The sequence below is a fragment of the Scyliorhinus torazame genome, chromosome 3 (assembly GCF_047496885.1).
Source record: "Scyliorhinus torazame isolate Kashiwa2021f chromosome 3, sScyTor2.1, whole genome shotgun sequence".
Taxonomy (NCBI): Eukaryota; Metazoa; Chordata; class Chondrichthyes; order Carcharhiniformes; family Scyliorhinidae; genus Scyliorhinus; species Scyliorhinus torazame.
Genome location: NC_092709.1, coordinates 94958845 through 94981860, shown reverse-complemented (window position 1 = coordinate 94981860; position 23016 = coordinate 94958845). Strand labels below are relative to the sequence as shown.

The 23016-nt window shown below is 48.8% G+C and overlaps 1 protein-coding gene across 1 annotated transcript in view; it reads left to right on the top strand.

The window, feature by feature from the left end:
- The window catches only part of cfi (complement factor I), a 136095-nt gene that overhangs the window by 103545 nt on the left and 9534 nt on the right, over positions 1 to 23016 (top strand). The window contains exons 10-12 of the mRNA XM_072496000.1: positions 1566 to 1684; positions 12459 to 12562; positions 20618 to 20901. Of these exons, the coding sequence (XP_072352101.1) occupies positions 1566 to 1684; positions 12459 to 12562; positions 20618 to 20901 (507 nt within the window). The remainder of the gene's footprint in view (positions 1 to 1565; positions 1685 to 12458; positions 12563 to 20617; positions 20902 to 23016) is intronic.

Here is a 23016-nt window from a genome sequence, read left to right as displayed (position 1 = left end):
CTTTCTTTATCCATCTAGCTAGAACACCCCGAATCCCACGCGACTTTAGCTTTTGTATCAGTCTGCCATGAGGGACCTTATCAAACGCCTTACTCAAGTCTATGTAGCCGACATCTACAGCCTTTCCCTGTCACTTCCTCAAAATACTCCATCAAGTTGGGAAGACATGACCTTCCCCACACAAAACCATGTCGCCTATCACTAACAAATCCATTCACTTCCAAATGTGAATAAATCCTGTCCCTCAGTATCTTCTCCAACAGCTTCCCCACCACTGACGTCAGGCTCACTGGCCTATAATTACCTGGATTATCCCTGCTTCCCTTCGAAAATAAAGGGATAACATTGGCTATTCTCCAGTCCTCTGGAACCTCGTTTGTGGTCAAAGATGATAGAAAGATATTTGTTAAGGTCCCAGCTATTTCTTCTTTTGTCTCCCACAGTAAACTGGGATATATCCCATCCAGCCCAAGGACTTGTCTACCTTAATGCATTTTAAGATATCCCACACTTTCTCCTTCATTGTGCTGACATGTCCCAGAGTGTTCACACACCCATCCCTAATCTCAACATCCGTCATGTCCCTATCCTTGGTGAATACCGATGCAAAGTACTCATCAAGGATCTCACGGACTTCCTCTGACTCCATGCATAACTTTCCTCCTTTGTCCTTGAGTGAGCCTACTCTTTCCCTAGCTACCCTCTTGCTCCTTATATATGTATGAAAGGCCTTGGGATTTTCTTTGACCCTGCTAGCCAATAACCCCTTTTAGCCCTCCTAACTGCCCATTTGAATTTGCTCCTACTTCCCCTATATTCTTCAAAAGCTTTGTCTGTTTTTAGTTGCCTAGACCTTATGTATGCTTCCTTTTTCTTTTTGTCTAGTCTCACAATTTCCCCTGTCATCCATGGTTCCCTAATCCTGCCATTTCTGTCCTTAATTTTTGCAGGGATATGCCAGTCCTGCACTTTAATCAACTGGTCTTTATAAGACTCGTACATGTATCAAATGTGGATTTACCTTCAAACAGCTGCTCGCAATCCACATTCTCCAGCTCTTGCCTGGGTTGGTTTACACTACAGCCCACAATAGTTTTGTTTCCTGTTGACAGAGGCAGAGGGCCACTGACAAACAACTGCCGCAAGTCCTCCATCCATCTGGTCAGCCAAATGTTGTAGGCATTGATTGCTTGTGTGGACCTTCCACTATATACAGTGAAAATGTGCAACTTGAAAAGGAAAGGAACACATTTGACTTTCTAATAACGGGGTATAGATGAATCTGATGTTCAGGTAATTAATTTTCAGTTACCAAATTTCCTCACAGATTAATTAGGGTACAATTCAGCACAACAGGAATTAAATAAGAAACAAAGAGAGATATAAAATGGCCTGCTGATTCGCGGTTGCCAATTATAGTCTATTGCATCGTCAAAGTAATCCCCATTGGTTTGAGGAGCTGTCTCCAATTCATATCTCCCAGTTCTGGAAAAAGCTGCCTGTATAGCCTGGCTTGAATTTGGAGTATAAGAGGACTGACAATATGCATTTAACATTACCTTTAGAAAGAGGCCTGCTCAAGTCATTACTTCCTAAAATATCCTGTGGAATTTCACATGTTACCAGAGAAACAAGCACCTTGAAAAGATCGAAAAGGCTTTTGGGTGGTAAAAATGCTCTACCGGTAAGTTTATAATTCTCTCTTGGTCTTTAAGCACATGTGGTAAATGTTGACTTTGTCCAATGGTGTAAAACAAGTGATAATGAGTTGGCAGCTGTGTTACATACCTCCCGATATTAATTTCATTGCCCTCCAGGCAATAACTCCACCACCAAGAGGTCACTGAGGAGGCCAAAGCCTGGGGCCTAGCTCCCAGGCCACGGCTGCAAAGTTGAAAATTCAATGATCTCACCAGTGCTATCAACGTAAATGTACTCTCTACTCAGGTCTTCACCTCCAACTTCACAATTGTCTCCTCCCTGCTTCCCTTCACTCTCCTACAATCATTGCATCACGTATCATTCCACTTCCTTCTCCTTGCACTTTCACACTCATCATCACACCTATTGCAATCCTTACTTCCCACTTCTCCCAACATTACACTACATTATCAACTATGATTATGACAGCACATTCTCTATGTATCCTACAAGATAGTCACTGACACACACCCTTATTTCTTGTGCACAACTATTGCTAGAATGCTGCCTCTGGGTAGGCCAAGTCTACCTGCACATCTTCTCCATCAAGGGATAAAATGTGTTGGTCCTCAGAGGCATGGAGAGCCACAGCTCTGGTGAATGATAACATGGATGAGACATCGTACAAAGTTTCTTCACACCTTTTTTCTCTTTATCCCTTTCACCAAACCATTCTCTCTCTGCTCGGTGTTAACACCAAAACCTACTCCTTATTCTCATTTCAGGTCATTTAAAAAAAAATCAAGGCTCCTGTGCTACTTCAGGAGGAGAGCAGCCTTCCTGAAGATGCATTGTCACTTGATCCAACCCTAGTAGGTCCCAGCTCAAAGACGAATAGCGCGCATTCTTCTGAACGTTGATTTGAAAATGGGTCTTCATGCAGGGAATCATCTGGCGCAAACATGTAGAAACTCAGGCAGGAAGTTACTGAGGTCAGCTCGCTGAAGAGCTCAGCTACAGAGACAATGATTGGTGCTGGGCTGAAGTTACTTACAGGACAATGCCAGCAGATATTCTTCCCTAAACAGTATTTGTCAATGAGTGTGATTTATGGCAATCTGCCAACGTCATGATCACTTTTACTGACCCCAGTTTTTAAATTCCTTTTATTTTGTCCAGTGACATAACCATTATGTAACCATATCCACTTATGAATAAGGATGAGGAGAAGGCAATCTATGACCTTTCAGAAGTGACACCCAGAACGCATCTGTACTCACCTGAAAAGGAAGGGGCTCGATTTACCAGCCACATCCTGCTGGAATCAGGATGGAACGCGGCTGGTAGATCCCGGGAGAAGCCTTTCCCGGGATCTCTCCCGAGATACCCGACAGTTTTTACTTGCGAGATCTGGTTAGACGTTGCAACCCGAATTCCACGCACACTGGACGGGACCCAGTCTTGCACAGTTACAACTCACTTAACCATACTGATGCTGGATCGAATGGCCACCCAACATCTATTGGCCTCATCAAGGACACCCCAGCTGGGAGCTGTTTAGCACCGGTCCCCACAAACGGAGACCGGGCAGAACGACAGTTGGAGTGGGTCTCCCAGGCAATTTGAGGCCCCCGTGTGGCCAGTCTCCGGGCAGGGTAGCATCCAGGCACCGCAGCACTGCCATGCTGGCAGTGCCACCTGGGCATTCTGCCAGTGCCATCCGGGTGCCCAGGTACCACTGCCAGGCTGACAGGGACACTGCCAGGATGGCACTACCAGGGTGCCAAGCTGGCATCTTGCCCACACCAGCGATTGAGCCAGGGGCTGCCCTGCCTGTATGAGGTGGAGTGCGAGGGGGCCTGAGGACCCCCTTATAGGTGAGTTGGGGCATTAAGGGGGGTCCGGAGATCACATCGGGGATCCAGGAGTGTCATAATGTCCACTCATGTATATAATGGGATGCAGACAGGCAGTTATCGACACACAGGATGACCAGTAAGCACACAATACAGTGCAGCCAATCACCAGACAGGACACTACCACTATAAAGCCAGAGAGCACTAGGTTTCCCGTTCTCTCGGGACCCAGCCACTGAGACAGTCAGAGTCCACAAGCTAGCAAGCACAAACACCATGCGGTAACTAGTAAGTCTGGTCAGGCTACTACAAGGTCTCCAGTCAGTTCAGTATAGTGTCGACCCACAGCTGAATATGTACAGCAGTTCTATCGTTTAATAAAACAGTGTTGGATCTTCCCCAGTGTTAGACGTCTGTTTCTAGCTTCCCTGCATCGAGTGCAGTCCACATCGAACCTACCTGCCTAACACATCATGGTACCAGAGTGATACTTGACGGACCGACTTCGAGTGAATCAGCATCGACCAGCAAGCAGCCATCCGGTGAAATGGAAAATATCCAGCATCCTCCGCAACTCCGCATTCCTGGCAACCTCGGCGCCAACTGGAAAATCTTCAAGCAAAAGTTCCTCTTGTACATCGAGGCCTCCGACCTCGAAGCAGCATCGGATGCCAGGAAGATCGCGCTATTTCTCTCCACTGCGGGGGACAATGCCATCCACATCTACAACTGCCTTACATTCGCTGACGGCAAAGACAAAACAAAATTCAAAACAGTCCTGCTGAGGTTTGACAGCCACTGAGACATTGAGGTGAATGAGAGCTTTGAACGGTACCTTTTCCAGCAGAGGCTTCAGGGTAAGGATGAACCTTTTCAGTCCTTCTTGACCCATCTCCGCATCCTAGCGCAGTCATGTAACTATGACTCGACGGCTGATTCCATGATCGGGATCAGATCGTTTTCGGGGTCCACTCCAACACCCCTCGGCAGCAGCTCCTGAAAGTGAAACAGTTGACCCTCTCTGTCGCTATCGAGACGTGCGTTGTCCATGAGCATGCCAAGAATCGTTACTGCCACATCAGGGCGGCAGAAACTGCAAAGCTGGCCTCCCATGAGGCGGAACGGGTGCAGGCCATTGCACATATGCAGGGCCTGAGCATTGAGGAGAGTGGCCGTTTCGCGCGCTTTTCCCCGGTCCCTGCGCATGCGCGCCACGACCGAGTGGACGACGAGGCCAACAACCCGACTGCGCAGGTGCGTACGTTGACCGACCGCACCTGCGCATGCGCGATGGCGCACGGAACGTGCTGACGTTGGCGTCATGACGTGTCCGAATTGTGGCTCCGCCCACTTAAAGCGGCACTGTCCGGCAAAAGGACGCCGGTGTCTACAGTGTGGCAAGCTTGGCCACTACGCAGCCCTTTGCAAATCTGATCCACCGCTCAGCAGCCAACGATCCCAACTGCGGTGCAGAAGTGCCCGCTCAATACAACAAGGCATGTCAGATTCCGATCCCGACAGCCCACCAGACCCTGATGCTGAGTGCCTCAAGACCCTCAAGTGGGCATCAGAATGACACATGCGCTGTCTTCCACCACAACGGCCTCTCGATCCTGAGTCTGTATCCCGACGATGAGTGGTGTGCTGTCCTCACAGTGAACAAGGCTCGCATCCGATTTAAACTGGACACCGGCGCATCAGCAAACCTCATCTAAAAATCCGACCTCGACACCATCCGCGCCAGACCAAGCATTCTTCCACCGGCCTGCCAACTCCTTGACTACAATGGCAATGCCATAGCTGCCAGTGACTCCTGTCAACTAGGGGTATCCAACAAGGCGATCAAGGCACCACTGTGGTTGAAATCATCGGGCCTGACAGAGCGTCCTGCTCGGTGCTCGAGCCTGCAAGCTCCTGAACCTGGCTCAGCAAGTCCACACCATGTCATCGTCACCGGCGACGGCCTCGCCTGATGGAAACTTGCAAGCCGACATAGATGACATTATCACGCAGTACCACAGCGTATTCGATGGAATGGGCACACTCCCATACCAATATAAAATCCTGCTCAAGCCGAACGCCACCCCTATAATTCATGCACCACGCCGGGTGCCGGCGCCCCTCAAGGATCGTCTGAAGAAGCAATTATAGGACCTCCAAGACCAGGGCATCATATCGAAGGTCACAGAGCCAACAGACTGGGTCAGCTCCATGGTCTGTGTAATGAAGCCGTCAAGGGAGCTTTGCATTTGCATTGACCCTAAGGATCTAAACCGCAACATCGTGCGGGAGCATTACCCGATACCAAAACGTGAAGAGTGGACTAGTGAGATGCTCATGCCAAATTCTTTACTAAGCTGGACGCCTCCAAGGGTTTTTGACAAATATAGCTGGACGCGTCCAGTCGCAAGCTGTGCACGTTCAACACCCCGTTCCATATCTGCCTCCGAAGTATTTCACCGCATCATGGAGCAGATGATGGAGGTCATCGAGGGGGTGCGAGTATACGTTGATGACATAATTATCTGATCCATAACGCCCCAGGAACATATCGCTCGCCTCAAGAAGGTATTCCAGAGAATTCATGAACGTGGTCTCCAGCTCAACAGGACCAAGTGCTCATTTGGTCAATCAGATATTAAGTTCCTGGGTGACCACATCTCGCAGCAGGGCGTGCGGCCAGATGCCGACAAAGTCTCGGCATGAAGACCCCGGAGGACAAGAAGGCGTTCCTCCGCTTCCTCGGGATTGTCAACTTCCTCGGGAAATTCATTCCCAATATGGCATCCCACACCACGGCCCTCTGCCATCTCGTCAAGAAGTCGACGGAATTCCAGTGGCTGCCCACGCATGAAGAGGAATGGCGTGAGCTCAAAGCAAAGCTCACCACAGCCCCGGTCCTAGCGTTCTTCGACCCAACCAAGGAAACCAAGATATCGACTGATGCAAGCCAGGACGGCATTGGGGCGGTGCTCCTTCAGTGAGAGGACTCCTCGTCCTGGGCTCCAGTGGCGTATGCCTCCAGGGCCATGACACCCACTGAGCAACGGTACGCTCAGATTGAGAAGAGTGTCTGGGTCTCCTGACAGGGATAGTCAAGTTTCACGACTACGTTTACGGCCTGCCAAAATTCATGGTAGAAACGGACCACAGGCCTCTAGTCCACATAATCCAGAAGGATTTAAATGACATGACACCTCGGTTACAGCAAATTCTTCTTAAGCTACGCCGCTACGACTTCGAACTTGTCTACACGCCAGGCAAAGAGCTGATCGTTGCAGATGACCTATCCAGGTCCATTACCATACCGTGTGAACAAAGTGACTTCATCTGCCACATAGAAGCGCAAGTGCAGTTGTGTGCCACCAACCTTCCGGCCTCTGACGAACGGGTAGTCCAAATTCGTGAGGAGACGGCCAAGGATCCTCTGCTGCAGCGTGTGATGCAGCACCTTACCCATGGCTGGCAGAAGGGACAATGTCCCCAGTTCTATAACGTAAAAGACGACCTGACGGTGGTGGACGGAATCCTTCTGAAACTCAACAGGATCGTAATTCCTCAGAGCATGCAGGCTATGGTGCTGGGCCAACTCCATGAGGGTCACCTTGAGGTCGAGAAATGCCGACACAGAGCTCAGGAGGCGGTCTGTTGGCCGGGCACCAGCCAGGACATGGCCGACACAGTCCTCAACTTCCCTACCTGTCAGAAGTTTCAACCAACTCAACCCAAGGAAACGCTGCAACAGCACAAAATCGTGACTTCTCTGTGGTCCAAAGTAGGTGTAGACCTTTTCCACGCCAAGAGGCGTGACTACGTACTCCTGGTCGACTACTTCTCTAGTTACCCAGAAGTGGTGAAACTGTCTGACCTCACGTCGAAGGCGGTAATCAAAGCCTGCAAAGAAACGTTCGCCAGGTTGGGATTCCGCTCACGGTAATGAGCGACAACGGTCCATGCTTTTACAGCCAAAAATGGTCTGATTTTGCACAGTCCTATAACTTCCGTCACGTAACCTCCAGTCCCCACTACCCGCAGTCAAGCGGGAAGGCCGAGAAAGGGGTCCATATTGTAAAACGGTTGCTGTGCAAAGCTGCAGACTCAGGCTCCGACTTCAACCTGCCGACGCTGGCATACAGGGCAACCCCACTGTCCACTGGGTTGTCTCCAGCGCAGATGCTCATAAATCGCACTCTGAGGCCCACAGTTCCAGCCATCCATGTTCCAGACCTTGACCACCTCACGGTCTTACAGAAAATGCAGCAGTCACGGGCCCAACAGAAGGCCACATACGATGCTCATGCCACGGATCTACCCGAGCTGGCCCCAACTGATCATGTTCGTGTCCAGTTGCCTGAGGCCGGCTGGTCAGCCACAGCTGTTGTGATCAAACAAGTGGCCCCAAGATCGTTCCTTGTCCACATGGCTGATGGCTCCCTGCTACGGCGCAACAGACGGGCACTGTGAAGAGTTCCACACCCACTACCTGACCAATTGCTCCGCCGCCTACGATGCTTCCTCCAGACGTACCCTGCCATGAGGCCACCGATCTACCAGCAATCCTGCCAGCCCATGGCAACCACCGCGAAGGCAGCGATCCCGCCTATCCACGTGCAGGCGGCTCCTGATCCACCTCTGCGGCGATCGACAAGAATCCGTCGCCCACCACAAAGACTGACTCTGTAGACTGAACTTTTGTACGTTTTGTGATTTCATCGATTTAACCTCTGTAAATATTGTTGTGTTTGCCATGTATCTGCACTATCGACACCTTCCTATGTCATCTAGACACCTTCTGTATATAGTCAGGCATATACGCACGCACACCTTCGTATTTATATATCTAAAAAAAAAGGGGGGAGATGTCATAATATCCACTCAAGTATATAATGAGATGCAGACAGGCAGTGATTGACACACAGGATGACCAGTAAGCATACAACACAGTGCAGCCAATCACCAGACAGGACACTACCACTATAAAGCCAGAGGGCACTAGATTTCCCACTCTCTCGGGACCCAGTCACTGAGCCAGTCAGAGTCCACGAGCTAGCAAGCGCAAACACCATGCGGTAGCTAGTAAGTCTGGTCTGCCTACTGCAAGGTGGTCCAAAGTAGTCAGTCCAGTCAGTTCAGTATAGTGTCGACCCACAGCTGAATATGTATATCAGTTCTATCGTTGAATAAAACAGTGTTGGATCTTCTCCAGTGTTAGACGTCTGTTTCTAGCTTCCCTGCATTGAGAGCAGTCCACATCGAACCTACCTGCCTAACACATCAAGGAGGTCCTTTAAAAATGGCGTCCGCATCTCTTCCTGCACTGACGAGGTCTGGTCGGCAGAGCTCCTCAGTGGAAGAAATGCGACTCAGTGCGGCCTCGTAGGGGCACTTCCGGCTGGGCTCGAGAAAAAAAATCAAATTGTCGTTAGATAGTAAAGTCGTTCCTGGCGGAATTCCGTCTAGAAGTTGCTCTGTTTTTTGAAGCTAAATTATGCCCTAGATTAATTGAGGAATGTCTCACTTATATACAAACTCTGAGATGTGGGGCGTCATTCTCCGCCGGCGGGAGTCTCCGTTCTGCCGGCGCCCGGGGGTTTCCCGACGGCGTGGGGCTGCCCCACAATGGGAAACCCCATTGACCGGCCGGCGTTACAGAGACTCCCGCCGGCCGGTCAGCGCAGAAATGTGGCGGGGCGGGTAGGAGAATTTCGCCCCAGATGCCAAAACAATGCAACATCTGACAGTTATTTTTTTAAAATTTAAATTCACAGTACCCAATTCTTTTTTTCCAATTGAGGGACAATTTAATGTGGCTAATCCACCTAGACTACACATCCTTTTAGGTTGTGGGGGGGAGACCCATGCAGACACGGGGAGAATGTACAAGCTCCACACAGACAGTGACCCAAGGCCGGGATTGAACCCGGGTCCTCGGCGCAGTGAGACAGCAGTGCTAATCACTGCGCCACCCTGCCGCCCTTAACATCTGACAGTTATACCTCTTGTGTTCTCCTTTACTATAACAACAAGGAAGCTTTGGCCTTGTTACAGGTCCCAATTTGGTAGCTCCATCTCCATGGGAGAACAGGCTGCATCCGGGGTGAGTGCCTCCAGACTGTGCCAACCGCAATGCATCCTGCTGAGACACCAGGATCTGATTGCTATATTCATCCAGCCTCTAGCTGATCAATAAGGCACGGATCCAGGGCCTAGTGGAATTGTGAGGGTTGGAGTCCGCTTGCCTGACACTGCCATCTCCAGGTATTGCAGCAAATACTGCTAAGAACAAGCCTCTAAGAGATGGTGATCACGACAACCCAAGACATTTTTTGCACAAATAGCCATCCACTTTGGTGTATTTCGGTGAACTCACTGGAATAGGTGAAAAAAAATCTGTAGCCATTGAGAGGAAGCATGGTATTAGAAAAATGACCATGTGTTCACTTTCAGCACAAGAGTGGTCCTAGGGTGAATGTGCTAAATTGGGGGAAGGCTAATTATAACAATATTAGGCGGGAACTGAAGAACCTAGATTGGGGGCGGATGTTTGAGGGTAAATCAACATCTGACATGTGGGAGGCTTTCAAGTGTCAGTTGAAAGGAATTTAGGACCGGCATGTTCCTGAGAGGAAGAAGGATAAATACGGCAATTTTCGGAAACCTTGGATAACAAGAGATATTGTAGGCCTCATCAAAAAGAAAAAGGAGGCATTTGTCAGGGCTAAAAGGTTGGGAACAGACGAAGCCTGTGTGGAATATAAGGAAAGTAGGAAGGAACTTAAGCAAGGAGTCAGGAGGGCTAGAAGGGGTCACGAAAAGTCATTGGCAAATAGAGTTAAGGAAAATCCCAAGGCTTTTTGCACGTACATAAAAAGAAAGAGGGTAGCCAGGGAAAGGGTTGGCCCGCTGAAGGATAGGCAAGGGAATCTATGTGTGGAGCCAAAGGAAATGGGCAAGGTATTAAATTAATACTTTGCATTAGTATTCACCAAAGAGAAGGAATTGGTAGATGCTGAGTCTGGAGAAGGATGTGCAGATAGCCTGGGTCACATTGAGATCCAAAAAGACGAGGTGTTGGGCGTCTTGAAAAATATTAAGGTAGATAAGTCCCCAGGGCCTGATGGGATCTACCCTAGAATACTGATGGAGGCTAGAGAGGAAATTGCTGAGGCCTTGACAGAAATCTTTGGATCCTCACTGTCTTCAGGTGATGTCCCGGAGGACTGGGGAAATAGCCAATGTAGTTCCTCTGTTTAAGAAGGGTAGCAAGGATAATCCAGGGAACTACAGGCCACTGAGCCTTATGTCAGTGGTAGGGAAATTACTGGAGAGAATTCTTTGAGACAGGATCTACTCCCATTTGGAAGCAAATGGACGTATTAGTGAGAGGCAGCATGGTTTTGTGAAGGAGAGGTCGTGTCTCACTAACTTGATAGAGTTTTTCGAAGAGGTCACAAAGATGATTGATGCATGTAGGGCAGTGGATGTTGTCTATATGGACTTTAGTAAGGCCTTTGACAAGGTCCCTCATGGTAGACTAGTACAAAAGGTGAAGTCACACGGGATCAGGGGTGAGCTGGCAAGGTGGATACAGAACTGGCTAGGTCATAGAAGGCAGAGAGTAGCAATGGAAGGATGCTTCTCTAATTGGAGGGCTGTGACTAGTGGTGTTCCGCAGGGATCAGTGCTGGGACCTTTGCTGTTAGTAGTATATATAAATGATTTGGAGGAAAATGTAACTGGTCTGATTAGTAAGTTTGCAGACAACACAAAGGTTGGTGGAATTGCGGACAGCGATGAGGACTGTCAGAGGATACAGCAGGATTTAGATCGTTTGTAGACTTGGGCGGAGAGATGGCAGATGGAGTTTAATCCGGACAAATGTGAGGTAATGCATTTTTGAAGGTCTATTGCAGGTAGGGAATATACAGTGAATGGTAGAACGCTCAAGAGTATTGAAAGTCAGAGAGATCTAGGTGTACAGGTCCACAGGTCACTGAAAGGGGCAACACAGGTGGAGAAGGTAGTCAAGAAGGCATACGGCATGCTTGCCTTCATTGGCCGGGGCATTGAGTATAAGAATTGGCAAGTCATGTTGCAGCTGTATGGAACTTTAGTTAGGCCACACTTGGAGTATAGTGTTCAATTCTGGTCGCCACACTACCAGAAGGATGTGGAGGCTTTAGAGAGGGTGCAGAAGAGATTTACGAGAATGTTGCCTGGTATGGAGGGCATTAGCTATGAGGAGCGGTTGAATAAACTCGGTTTGTTCTCACTGGAACAACGGAGGTTGAGGGGTGACCTGATAGAGGTCTACAAAATTCTGAGGGGCATAGACAGAGTGGATAATCAGAGGCTTTTCCCCAGGGTAGAGGGGTCAATTACTAGGTGGCATAGGTTTAAGGTGCGAGGGGCAAGGTTTAGAGGAGATGTACGAGGCAAATTTTTTACACAGAGGGTAGTGGGTGCCTGGAACTCGCTGCCGGAGGAGGTGGTGGAAGCAGGGACAATAGTGTAATTTAAGGGGCATCTTGACAAATACATGAATAGGATGGGAATAGAGGAATACGGGCCCAGGAAGTGTACAAGATTGTAGTTTAGTCGGGCAGCATGGTTGGCACGGGCTTGGAAGGCCGAAGGGCCTGTTCCTGTGCTGTACCTTTCTTTGTTCTTTGTTCTTTGTTCAATCCACGCTCTTTGAAAATAATTTCCGTGGTTTATCCCCATCACCCACTGTGATTTGGGTGTGAGGCTGACGGAATTCCAAGAGAAATTAACATAACTGGGAGATGGGTACTGAATTTCAGGTCGAAAGTATCAAATCTTGTTTGAGAAGTGACCATTTTGTACAGATGCTGTCTATTCTTTGAAAACTGTCTAAAATAGTGGGTCTATTTTATATCTTCCTTCTCTAGGTATGCCATTAAAAATACAAGACAATTATGTTCATTTTCATTTCCGTAGGGCGAATTTCCTTGGCAAATAGCAGTTTATGAAGGTGATACTTTGAACTGTGGAGGAGTCTTCATCGGTGGCTGCTGGATTTTGTCAGCTGCACATTGTTTAAGGTGAGACTTTGCATTTGCTGCATAGTCACTAACTCTTCTCGAAGTACTCAATGAAATAATCTGTCGCCCAAGATCTTTCGTTGGCATTGTCGTACAGAGCAACATCACTGTCAACTGGATTATCACCTGCTCAGAAGGTGCACCAATCCTTTGTGACATTTATCAATACTTCTTTGCTCTTGCATTCTATACCTGCATTTATAAAATCCAAAACTTTACTGGCCTTCTTATGACTTTGGGCGGGATTCTCCATTCCACCGACGCCAGAATCACGAAACACGAATGGGCGAAGAATTGTGCGTGAACCAGAAATTGAGGCCGGTGCTGGGCACACAATGGAATGCCATGCTCCGAAGCCTCAACAGCGGCGTGAATGCGTTCTATGCCGCATGCTGGCATGAGCATGCAAATTGTACAGTAAACATCGTTAGCATATCATTATCGGACCAGCCCCGGTATTCTCTGGGCCACCCGCAATGCTCCGTCCCTGCCAGGAAGAATTACCAACGGCGAGGGTCGTTTGTGGTATTTAAAATCTGGAATCAGGTGTCGTGGCTGCTGAGGGAGAGAGAGGAGGTAGGACATGCTCCTCGAGGCATGGCCGTCGTGCCACTGGCTGGGGTGGAGTGGGGGGGGGGGGCGTCTTCCAGGGTTGGCTGGGTGTAGCGGGGGGATGGGCCATGGAATCGGAGTGACCCCTGGGACCGGGTTGTCCAGGCACGGCCCACCATTGCCACGACCTGCAAAGCACCTTACTTACTGCCTAGCATGGCCCATGTTTGCACAGAGCAACATCGGCTATACAGCCGTCCCTACCGCCTCCTACCCCCTGCCAGCAGCGACGGGTACTGGGGCATGAGGCCTCCACGGTGCTAGGCACTGATGGGGCCTGGGGTGCAGTGTGGAGGGCAGAGTGACGGAGGAACGGCCGGTGTGTGGGATGGGAGGGGGGGAGGGGAACATGCAGGGGCAGGGGCTGCAGTGCAGGTTGGGGCCACTGTGTAGCCCATTTGACCTGGTTGGACACGAGGGTACGCACCATGCTAACGTGTCTGCCTTTCACCCCTGCAGACAATGGATTGAAGTATCCAGCCAGGGATGGTTGGCATTTGCCTTGCCTCCGCAGCCCTGGCAGATGCAATGAGCTGCTCAGGGAGGGCCCTGCATCAGGTGTGCTTGCTCCAGAGGAACAGGAGCCAGCCGGTGAGGATGGAGAGTCAGCCGCCCAGCAGGCTGAGGAGGAGGTAGGAAGAAGACACCGTATTAGGCCCCATGTGTACCGGCAGCGCACATCATTCGAGGTCCTGCCAGACCAGGCATTTTGCTGAAGACTCTGGTTAAGCAGGGAGACCGTACCACATATCTGCCACATCATGGCGCACCTGAAACCAGAGGGGTATTGGGGAGGGCACCCACTCCTGGTGGCTGTCAAGGTGACCAACGCCTTGAACATTTGCGCCATGAGGTCCTTCCAATCGACGAGTGGGGACCTGTCTGGGATCTCACAGACCTCATAACGGAGGACCTATATGCCAGGCCGGCACAATGTAACAGCTTCAATATGGACCGAGCCCACCAGGTTACCGGGACAGCGGGATTCACTGCCATTGCCGGGATGCCCCAGCTCCAGCAGGTGATCGACAGGATGCATGGCCCCCCATGAGCACCAACACATGACGGGCCGCTGCGCACGGGACGCTTTCATCACCTCCAGGTTCACCAACTAGGGGGCCTGCTGATGGCAGCATGAACATCCCGTCCCACCGCCATACCCCCTCCCACGGCCGACCATCCCCTCCCTTGTCCACCCTCCCTGCACCACATTCCATCCCCACCCCCGCACCTAAATCCACCTCTGTGATTCCTATCTGCCGCACTCAGGCGTGAGGGCCCTGGGTTGGCAGTATCAGCAGGATGGAAGATGATGATGACCCACTCTGCGATGACCTCTGGTGCTCTGCATCGTTCGACAATGGCTGACTCCTGCCCTCAGTAGCACTTTCCACTGTCCACCTGGGTGGTTCCTGCATGCGAGCTGGCCATTCCGTCACACGGTCCCATCAACCCCTTGGGTGGCGGAGATGGGGATGGGATCCGGGGTCGGGGATGAGGAGGGAGTAAGGGGGTGGGGCAGTGTTCCGGAAAGGTGTGCGGTGGCTCACCTGGGGGCCCTGGCCCATGCCCACTGCCAACAGCTGCCCATCCACCCCGGCCCTTCGCCCCCTCTGCAGACAGCCCAGCCCATCACTCACACCCTTCTGACAGAGCACTGAGGCAGGTTGGAATGCTTGTGAACAGGTGTTTATTGCAGGTGAACATGTTTCTACAGGTTAGTGCCCAACTCCTAATGCTATCCTGTGCACTGCACCTGTGCCATCTTAACTGGTGTCCAACTTTCTGTCCTCAGGGTCCCTAACGTTCCATCTAGGTGGTTCCCCAGGTGACATCAGGGGTGGAGGTGGCCTGCTGCGATTTCCACTCTGTGCCCTGGGTTCTCCTTGGCGACCGTCCTCTGGAGCGACCGGGTCTGGATGGGCCTATCAGTCTCTCGGGTGTGCCAGGTGGTGTAGTGCTGCCATGTTCTGCCCGCTGCCCAGCGGATGTGCCGGGGAGAGGAGGGGTGGGGAGTCTGAGACCCTGTGGTGTTCCGGTCCCTCCCCTGTGGAGATCACCGGGATAGGCCCCATCAGCTCCTCGTCCCTTGGGCTGCCCGATGGCCCCCAGGTTACTCCTTGGGACATGGATGCGGCCGGAGCGAGCTCCGGGGGCTCCCATGCCAGCCCTGGAGGCCCATTCTCGTCTCGACCAGGGTCTCAATGCTTGTGGCCATGGAGCACTGGGTCACATCCCTCTGTGACCAGCTCGGGTCAGCCAGTGCCTGGGCAATGTCATTGATGCCTGCAGCCATCCGTTGTGACTGAGCCAAACTCTGGAGCGCCACTGCAATGTCCAGGTGGCCCTGCTACATGGCTACCTGTGATAGTGCCTCCCTGTCATGTGCCTCGGCCAATGCCCATAAAGTGTCCCAGGCCTTGGACATCTTGACCCATGGCTGTGACTCTCACACCCAAGGCCTCCAATGCAGACGCCACCTGTCCAGTGTTGGCCTGTGTAGCAAGCATGACCGGCACCATCTCCTGCCCCTGCAGGCGGTTGAACTCCTTCAACTGCACCTGCAGGCGTTGGATGGTTGCTGACACCCCGTTGTGGAATAATATAATAATCTTTATTGCCACAAGAAGGCTTACATTAACACTGCAATGAAGTTACTGTGAAAAGCCCCTAGTCGCCACATTCTGGCACCTGTTCGGGTACACAGGGGGAGAATTCAGAATATCCAAATGTAGTCCCTGGTTCTGTGACTGTATGGGGAGTGGAGTGCTTACATGCGGTTGCAGCTTGTCAGCCTCTCGAGTGCCAATCCTGACCCTGGAGAATTGGACGCAGTTATGCATGGGAATTGCACTAGCTCCATGTAGCGCCAGTGTTAGCCCATTAACGGGTCCTGAATTGCTCCGGTACCGGCACAGCTTTCTGGTTCTGGAACACAACCGATTCAGTCTCGCCGTCATCACTTAGGGCGGGATTCTCCAGCGGCGACAGCCCGGCGACCGGAAATTCCTGCCTGAGGTCAGTGGACCATTACATGGTCCACGTCTCGCCCATCGCGATCTTCTCGCGGATGGGGTGGAAGAATGCAGCCCTTAGTCTCTCAAACGGGGAATCCCAGCCTATATCTCCCTCCTCTCACACTTTCATTGATTTATGTATTTGAACACCTCGGTCTCTTTGTACATCTGCACAAATTTCCTGTACTCAAATTCAAATCATCCATTTATGTATGTATATGTGTGTTTGTGTCTGTGCACGCGTATATACGTGTGGGCATGTGTGAGAGTGTGCGGGCGTGCGCTATGCGTATGTGCGGCATGTATATGTGCAGAACATATGTGTTTGTGTGAGTGAGTGCGTACATTTGTATGTGTGCGTGTGTGACGCTGCACACTGATGTTATCTGCGAGGGTATCCCAACTTGGAACATCGGTTCATGGGGGTGTATAGTTTTATTTTGTTTTGGTTTGAAGAGGCAAATGAAACCCCAGTGAGGATAAATAGCCCAGTCGTCATGTCACAATTATTAATGACTTTATTATAGTAAAGAAAAGACAAATACACACAAACAGGACTACTCTACTCCCATGCAATTAAGATATATGAATTACTAAACACACAGACAGTTTATGTAGAAGCTACCCCTACGATACCTGAAATCCATAACACTTCTCTGTTTCCCAAAACAACATCCAAATTAACTAACCAGCTTATAGTTCCCACACAATATAGGGATGAAACTCATGTCTGGGAAATTTGTTTTCCTGGATGAGCAAAGATATTTAAATTGCTATTATGAAGACGTGTTCCTTGTTTCGAAGACTTAGAAGCTTGATTGATGTAAACTGGCTTCTAGGCTGGAAAACTAACTTTCAGACTTGGTGACTGGAAACTGGCCTGCATGCTTTCTGAGACTGCTTGGTGTCAATTGCCTTTTCTTGCTTCTGATCATCTGGTCAATTATACCTTTGTTTCTCTTTGATTCTGCCTTCTGTGTATTCAGCTGTCTGCCTCTATCAACTTCCTTGATGATACATTACATTATTGACCCTCCCAATCATCTATAAACTGTTTCTCCTCATAAACTATTCACACTGAATTGTTATCTAAACAGCATTCTCATCTAGTTATTGGGAGAGATGCATCTCATTTGGAGTCTTTTGAATACTGGCTACTGCTGTCTCTAGGCAGATTTCTACCTGTCTACCAGGACATCTAGCATTCTATTATGTTTTGTTCACTTTGTTTACTGCCGTTGCTAGGTAAATTCATGACACATGTGCGCATATGTGTGCATGCATGTGTGTGCGTGTCAGCATGTGTGAGTGTGTTGCGTGAATGTGTGCATGTGTGCGTTGCATGAATGTGTGTAAACTATGAAGGTGGAGCCAACATTGACCCTCAGTGTGCACTGAATCTAATTTTTCTAAACAAACCTGTTAACTTAACCATGGTTAAAAGTGGTGTGCATTGACACCATTTTCAGGTAGGAAATGGTAGCAATAATGCTAAATGTGCAAAGGGAGGGCTCGGCCCAATTTGCAGAGGATCTGGGTACAGTAAGCTAACAGTCTAATTTCCAGTAATTCTGGTGGATTATGCCAAAGTTACAGCGGAGTCCACTGAAATACCCATTAATATTGAGTCTTCACATCTTTACAATCTAATTTTCTTCTGTTCACTCTAATCCTTTACTTTTAGCTTTCCAAACAGCATTTCCTGTAATTCTGCATGCCTTAACATTGCCTTATTTTCTTACATGGCACCTTATCAAATGATTTTACCAGATCCTTTGTATTTCCATTAAACTACCTTCCCAGTTATTTTGTCAAAAAACTCCATAACAATAACTTGCATCTATAAAGTGCCTTTAACATAACAAAATGTTCAAAGGTGCTTAACAAAAGTGATGTCATTAAAAACATTTTGACACAGAAAAGAAAGAGCTATTAGGACATAAAATTGATGTAAGGTCGGCCAAGTACAGCTTATCTTTGAGACGTCTTTGCAGACTACTCACAAATTGCTTTTCTATTCTTACTCTCCCTCAGAATTTTCAGATATAAATTATTATGCCCATTGATTTATCCATCTTAAATTTGAGGATGTTTTAAATACTGACTCTCTTTGAATAATAAGCCTTCCTAACAGTTCTACATCCGTATCTTGGATTCTATAATCTCAATATTCACTTCCTCTACACAAGTTGAGGCAACGGGATAGAATTTAGATGGCGCCAGCCTGCCGGCATGAGCTGGGCCTGCACATGAAGGCTCAAGACCCAATAGAGATTTGTCTTCAGGCCTCATTTAAAGTAGACCAACTGAACTCGGAAATCTACTGCACATCCTCAAGCAACTTGCTGGTGCAAATAGATCCTGGGAGAGGCAGGTAAGGTAGTGATATGGAGCCTGAGCAGAGTTTGCCAATGGTATTCAGGGCTGCAGTATAAGCAAGAGGAGTTCTCCTGCTTCTCTTTGTGCCACACTAAGATAAGAATATTTTAAGAAACTTGTCATTTTGAGGACTCTGGTAAGGCTGCATTGCTCCCTTTACCCATTTCATGTCCTTTTACGTGAAGGATTTGCTTTTAAACATAAGGCGGGGGAATTCAGAAACAGTAATTTAGCCATGGAAATTCTGGGTGGAATTTAATGGGTTTGGAGGTAAAGGGGCTATTTAATTGGGCTGGAGGGTATGGGGTATGGCTCCCACCACCTTTCCACTTCCATCCAATTACAGGATCACAGAACTGTTACAGCAGAGAAAGAGACCATTTGGTTCATCGTGTCTGCACCAACTCTCCAAATGAGCAACTCGTGCACCATTCCCCAACCTTCGCCCCATAACATTCTCCCTTTTCAAATAACAGTCCAATTCCCTTGTGAATGTCTCGACTGAATTTGCCTCCACCACACTCTCAGGCAGTGCATTCCAAACTCTGACCACACGCTGTGTGAATTTTCTCATGCTACTTTTACTTCTTTTACTTTAAATCTGTTACCTCTGGTTCTCAAATGTGCAGACCCGATGGACCAGTGGGCTTTCTGCACCAAGGAATTCAATGGTTCTATAGTTATTCCTCAAGTGAGAACAGTTTCTCTCTACCTCCTCTGCCCAGACCAGTTATGGCCTTGAATGCCTATATCAAATCTCCTTGCAGCGTTCGTTTCTCCAATAAAAACAGCCCCACCTTTTCTATTCTATCCCTCAATCCTGGAACCATTTTCACGAATCTTTTCTGCACTCTCTCTAATGCCTTCTCATCCGTCCTAAGTGCGATGCCCAGAACTGGATGCAATACAATAGCTGAAGCCAAACTAGTGACTTATAGAAGTTCAACATAACCTCTCTGATGTTGTACTCTATGCAGGTATTTACCTATTCTGGGGAAGGCCGGCTGCTGGCCAGTTAGGAGAGACGGTGGCATAATGGTATTGTCACTGGACTAATAATCCAGCGACCCATGGTAATGGGGTTTCTGGCTCGAATCCCACCACAGCTGATGGTGAAATTTGAATTCAATAAAAATCTGGAATTAAAAATCTAATGATGACCACAAAACCATTGTTGATTGTTGTAAAAATCCATGTGGTTCACTGAGAAAACCTGCCATCTTTACTTAATCTTTATTAGTGTCACAAATAGGCTTACATTAACACTGCAATGAAGTTACTGTGAAAAGCCTCTAGTCGGCACACTCCGGCACCTGTTTGGGTACACTGAGGCAGAATTTAGAATGTCCAATTCACCTAACAAGCACGTATTTCCGGATTCGTGGAAGAAAACCAAAGCGCCTGGAGGAAACCCACACAGTCATGGGGAGAACGTGCAGCCTCCGCACAGACAGTGACCCAAGCCGGGAATCGGACCGGGGTCCCTGGAGCTGTGAAGTAGCAGGAGCAGAAGTACCTGATCTGGCCTACATCTGACTTCAGATCCACGGCAATGTAGTTGACTCTGAAATGGCCTCGCAAACCACTCAGTTCAGAGGCAATCAGGGATGGCCAATAAATGCTGACCCAGCCAGCGATGCCATGAACGAATAATGAAAACCATGCTGCGTGATGGAAAAATGGGATTATGCGGGTGAAATTTGATCGCTTTATGCCGCTTCTAGCAATGCTATGCAGGCCAATATCAATTCTCCAAGGGAAGACACTGTCATATGCGACCTCTGTACCATTCCTCCTCAATATTATTGAAGAATGCCACATGGCCTGCAAGTAGAAATGGAGGCTGTGTCTGCCCCAGAAAATAGGTGCAAGTCTCACTACTTGAACAGATGTCTCCCCATATACTTTACACCGAGGTTTGTCAATTAAAAATAAGCTCTGTCCCACATATCATTTACTTTCTCATAACTACCACTATAATATTTGATAACATTTGCAGGACATTGCAGAAATGATTTTCTATTGATTTCTTTTATCCTTATTTCAGACCTTACCACTTGTCTGACTATGTGGTGAGAATTGCAAAGCACAATAAAAGGGATGTTGCAGTTAATGAAGAAATTTTACCAGTCGAGAAAATCATTGTCCATTACGAATACAATCCAAAAACATACGAGAATGACATTGCCTTAATAAAAGTGGTTCACGTTTTTAAAGACAGGAAATGTATTCCATTGAGTGAAGATGTCCAACCTGTCTGCATTCCCTGGTCGGTGTACCTATTCAGACCCTTCCATACATGTGTGATATCTGGTTGGGGTCAAGCACCAGGTAAATGTACTATTACAGAGTAATATATGGAGACTATTGACATGTTCTTTGAGGATTTTACTTTTGAAGTAAATGTTGTAACATGTATAATTGTTTTAAACTAGGATCTAAAGTATATTTCCATAGAATCCATGGAATTCCTACAGTGCAGAAGGAGGTCATTCAATCATCAAGTCTGCACCGACCTTCCAAAGGCACACACTACCTAGGCCCACTCCCCCACCCTATCCCAATAACCCCGCACATTGATCATGGCCAATCCACCTAATTTACATATCTTTGGACACTAATGGACAATTTAGCATGGCTAATCCACCTGACAAAAAAAGTAACTCACTCATATTTTTGAAGTTCTAGTTGCAAAAACTATTTTCGATTAATGCTTCTGTTTTGTGTTACATGTGTCCAGGATTTATTTTTTGCTCTCTTTTCAAGCCCTTGCAGCAATTATCTTCTAAATGACCTCAAGGTTTGCATCAATCAGGCCTTATGTCCTGAGAGACATGGATTAAGTCAAACATAACTCCAATAAGCCTTGGTGGACTTTCAGTTTAAACTTTAGATGCTGCTCAAACCACAAACAAACAAGAGAAATTGAGGCTTTTGAGGACTTATTTCCAACCTAGAACAATGTACCTCACAATTTAAATTCCAAAAGTTACAAGAAAAAATGTCAGAGGTGGATTTATAATTTTGGTTAATCATAGATTCCAGGGGCAGCACGGTGGTGCAGTGGTTAGCACTGCTGCCTCACGGCACCGAGATCCCAGGTTCAATCCCGGCTCTGGGTCACTGTCCGTGTGGAGTTTGCACATTCTCCCTGTGTTTGCGTGGGTTTCGTCCTCACAACGCAAAGATGTGTGCAGGGTAAGTGGATTGGCCATTCTAAATTGCCCCTTAATTGGAAAAAATGAATTGGGTACTCTAAATTCATATAAACAAAAAAAATTATATATTCCTTAATTGTACCCCTCCCCAGAGTGTCCTTTTATCGTTTGCTCGCCTTTGCCTTTTTTTAATGGTTTCCATCACACACATTCTAACATACATAAACACACAGGATCAAACACACATACATAAATACGCAAGCACATACCAATAAGCACACACATGCACTGTAACACATGCAAGCACTCACGCCCACCCTAACAAACTTATCTTTCTGTCCAAGACACACATATTCTAAAATTATTAAACACACACGCAGAAATAACCCTCTATAAGCCTGTTTCACACAGACAGTTCTAAACAGACAGGATAATTCCTCTGCAATAGTTTCACCCTCTCTCCCAAACTGCTGGTTCTCATAACCTTCCTTTAACTCTCTGCAGAAACTCCCACACGTAGGGAGACCCAGCTCGTTTCTGGAATCACAAGTTGGCATTTTAAGCCCATGGCCAGGATTCTCCGAAATCCCGGCCAAGTGTTGATGCCTGCGTCAAAACCGGCGCATTGATGCCGGTGGCAACGGGCCTCCAAGCCGAGGCATTAACCCCTTCTTCGGGGGCTAGTACAGCGTCTGCACGTCCTCCCCGTGTCTGCGTGGGTTTCCTCCGGGTGCTCCGGTTTTCTCCCACAAGTCCCGAAAGACGTGCTTGTTAGGTGAATTCGACATTCCTTGAATTCCCCTTCCGTGTACCCGAACAGATGCCGGAATGTGCCGACATGGCCGGCACGGGTCTGCGCACGCGCGCCACTATGGCAGAGCCCTACAGGGGTCCGGTGCGGAGGAACATAGCCACCCCCACCCTCGGAATTAGCTCGCCCGCCGATCGGTAGGCCCCGATTGCGGGCCTGGCCACCGTGGAGGCCCCCCTACCGGAGTCGCATCCCCCCTCTCCCACACCAGGATGGCCCCCGCAGCCAGATCTCCGAGGTCCCGCCAGGTGGGACCATATGTAACCCATGCTGGCAGGACTCGACGGAACTCAGCTGGCACTCGTCTCGTCGAGCTCGGAGAATTGCCGCGGGGGCCGTTTTCAATGGCCCCCGACCGGCGTGGAGGCGACCACGAGGATGCGATTGGTGCCGATACTCCAGTCGCCGGACAATCGGCAGCCCGACGTCGGAGCGGCGTGGCGCGATTCTTGCACCCTCCCGGCGTCTCTCCGACCC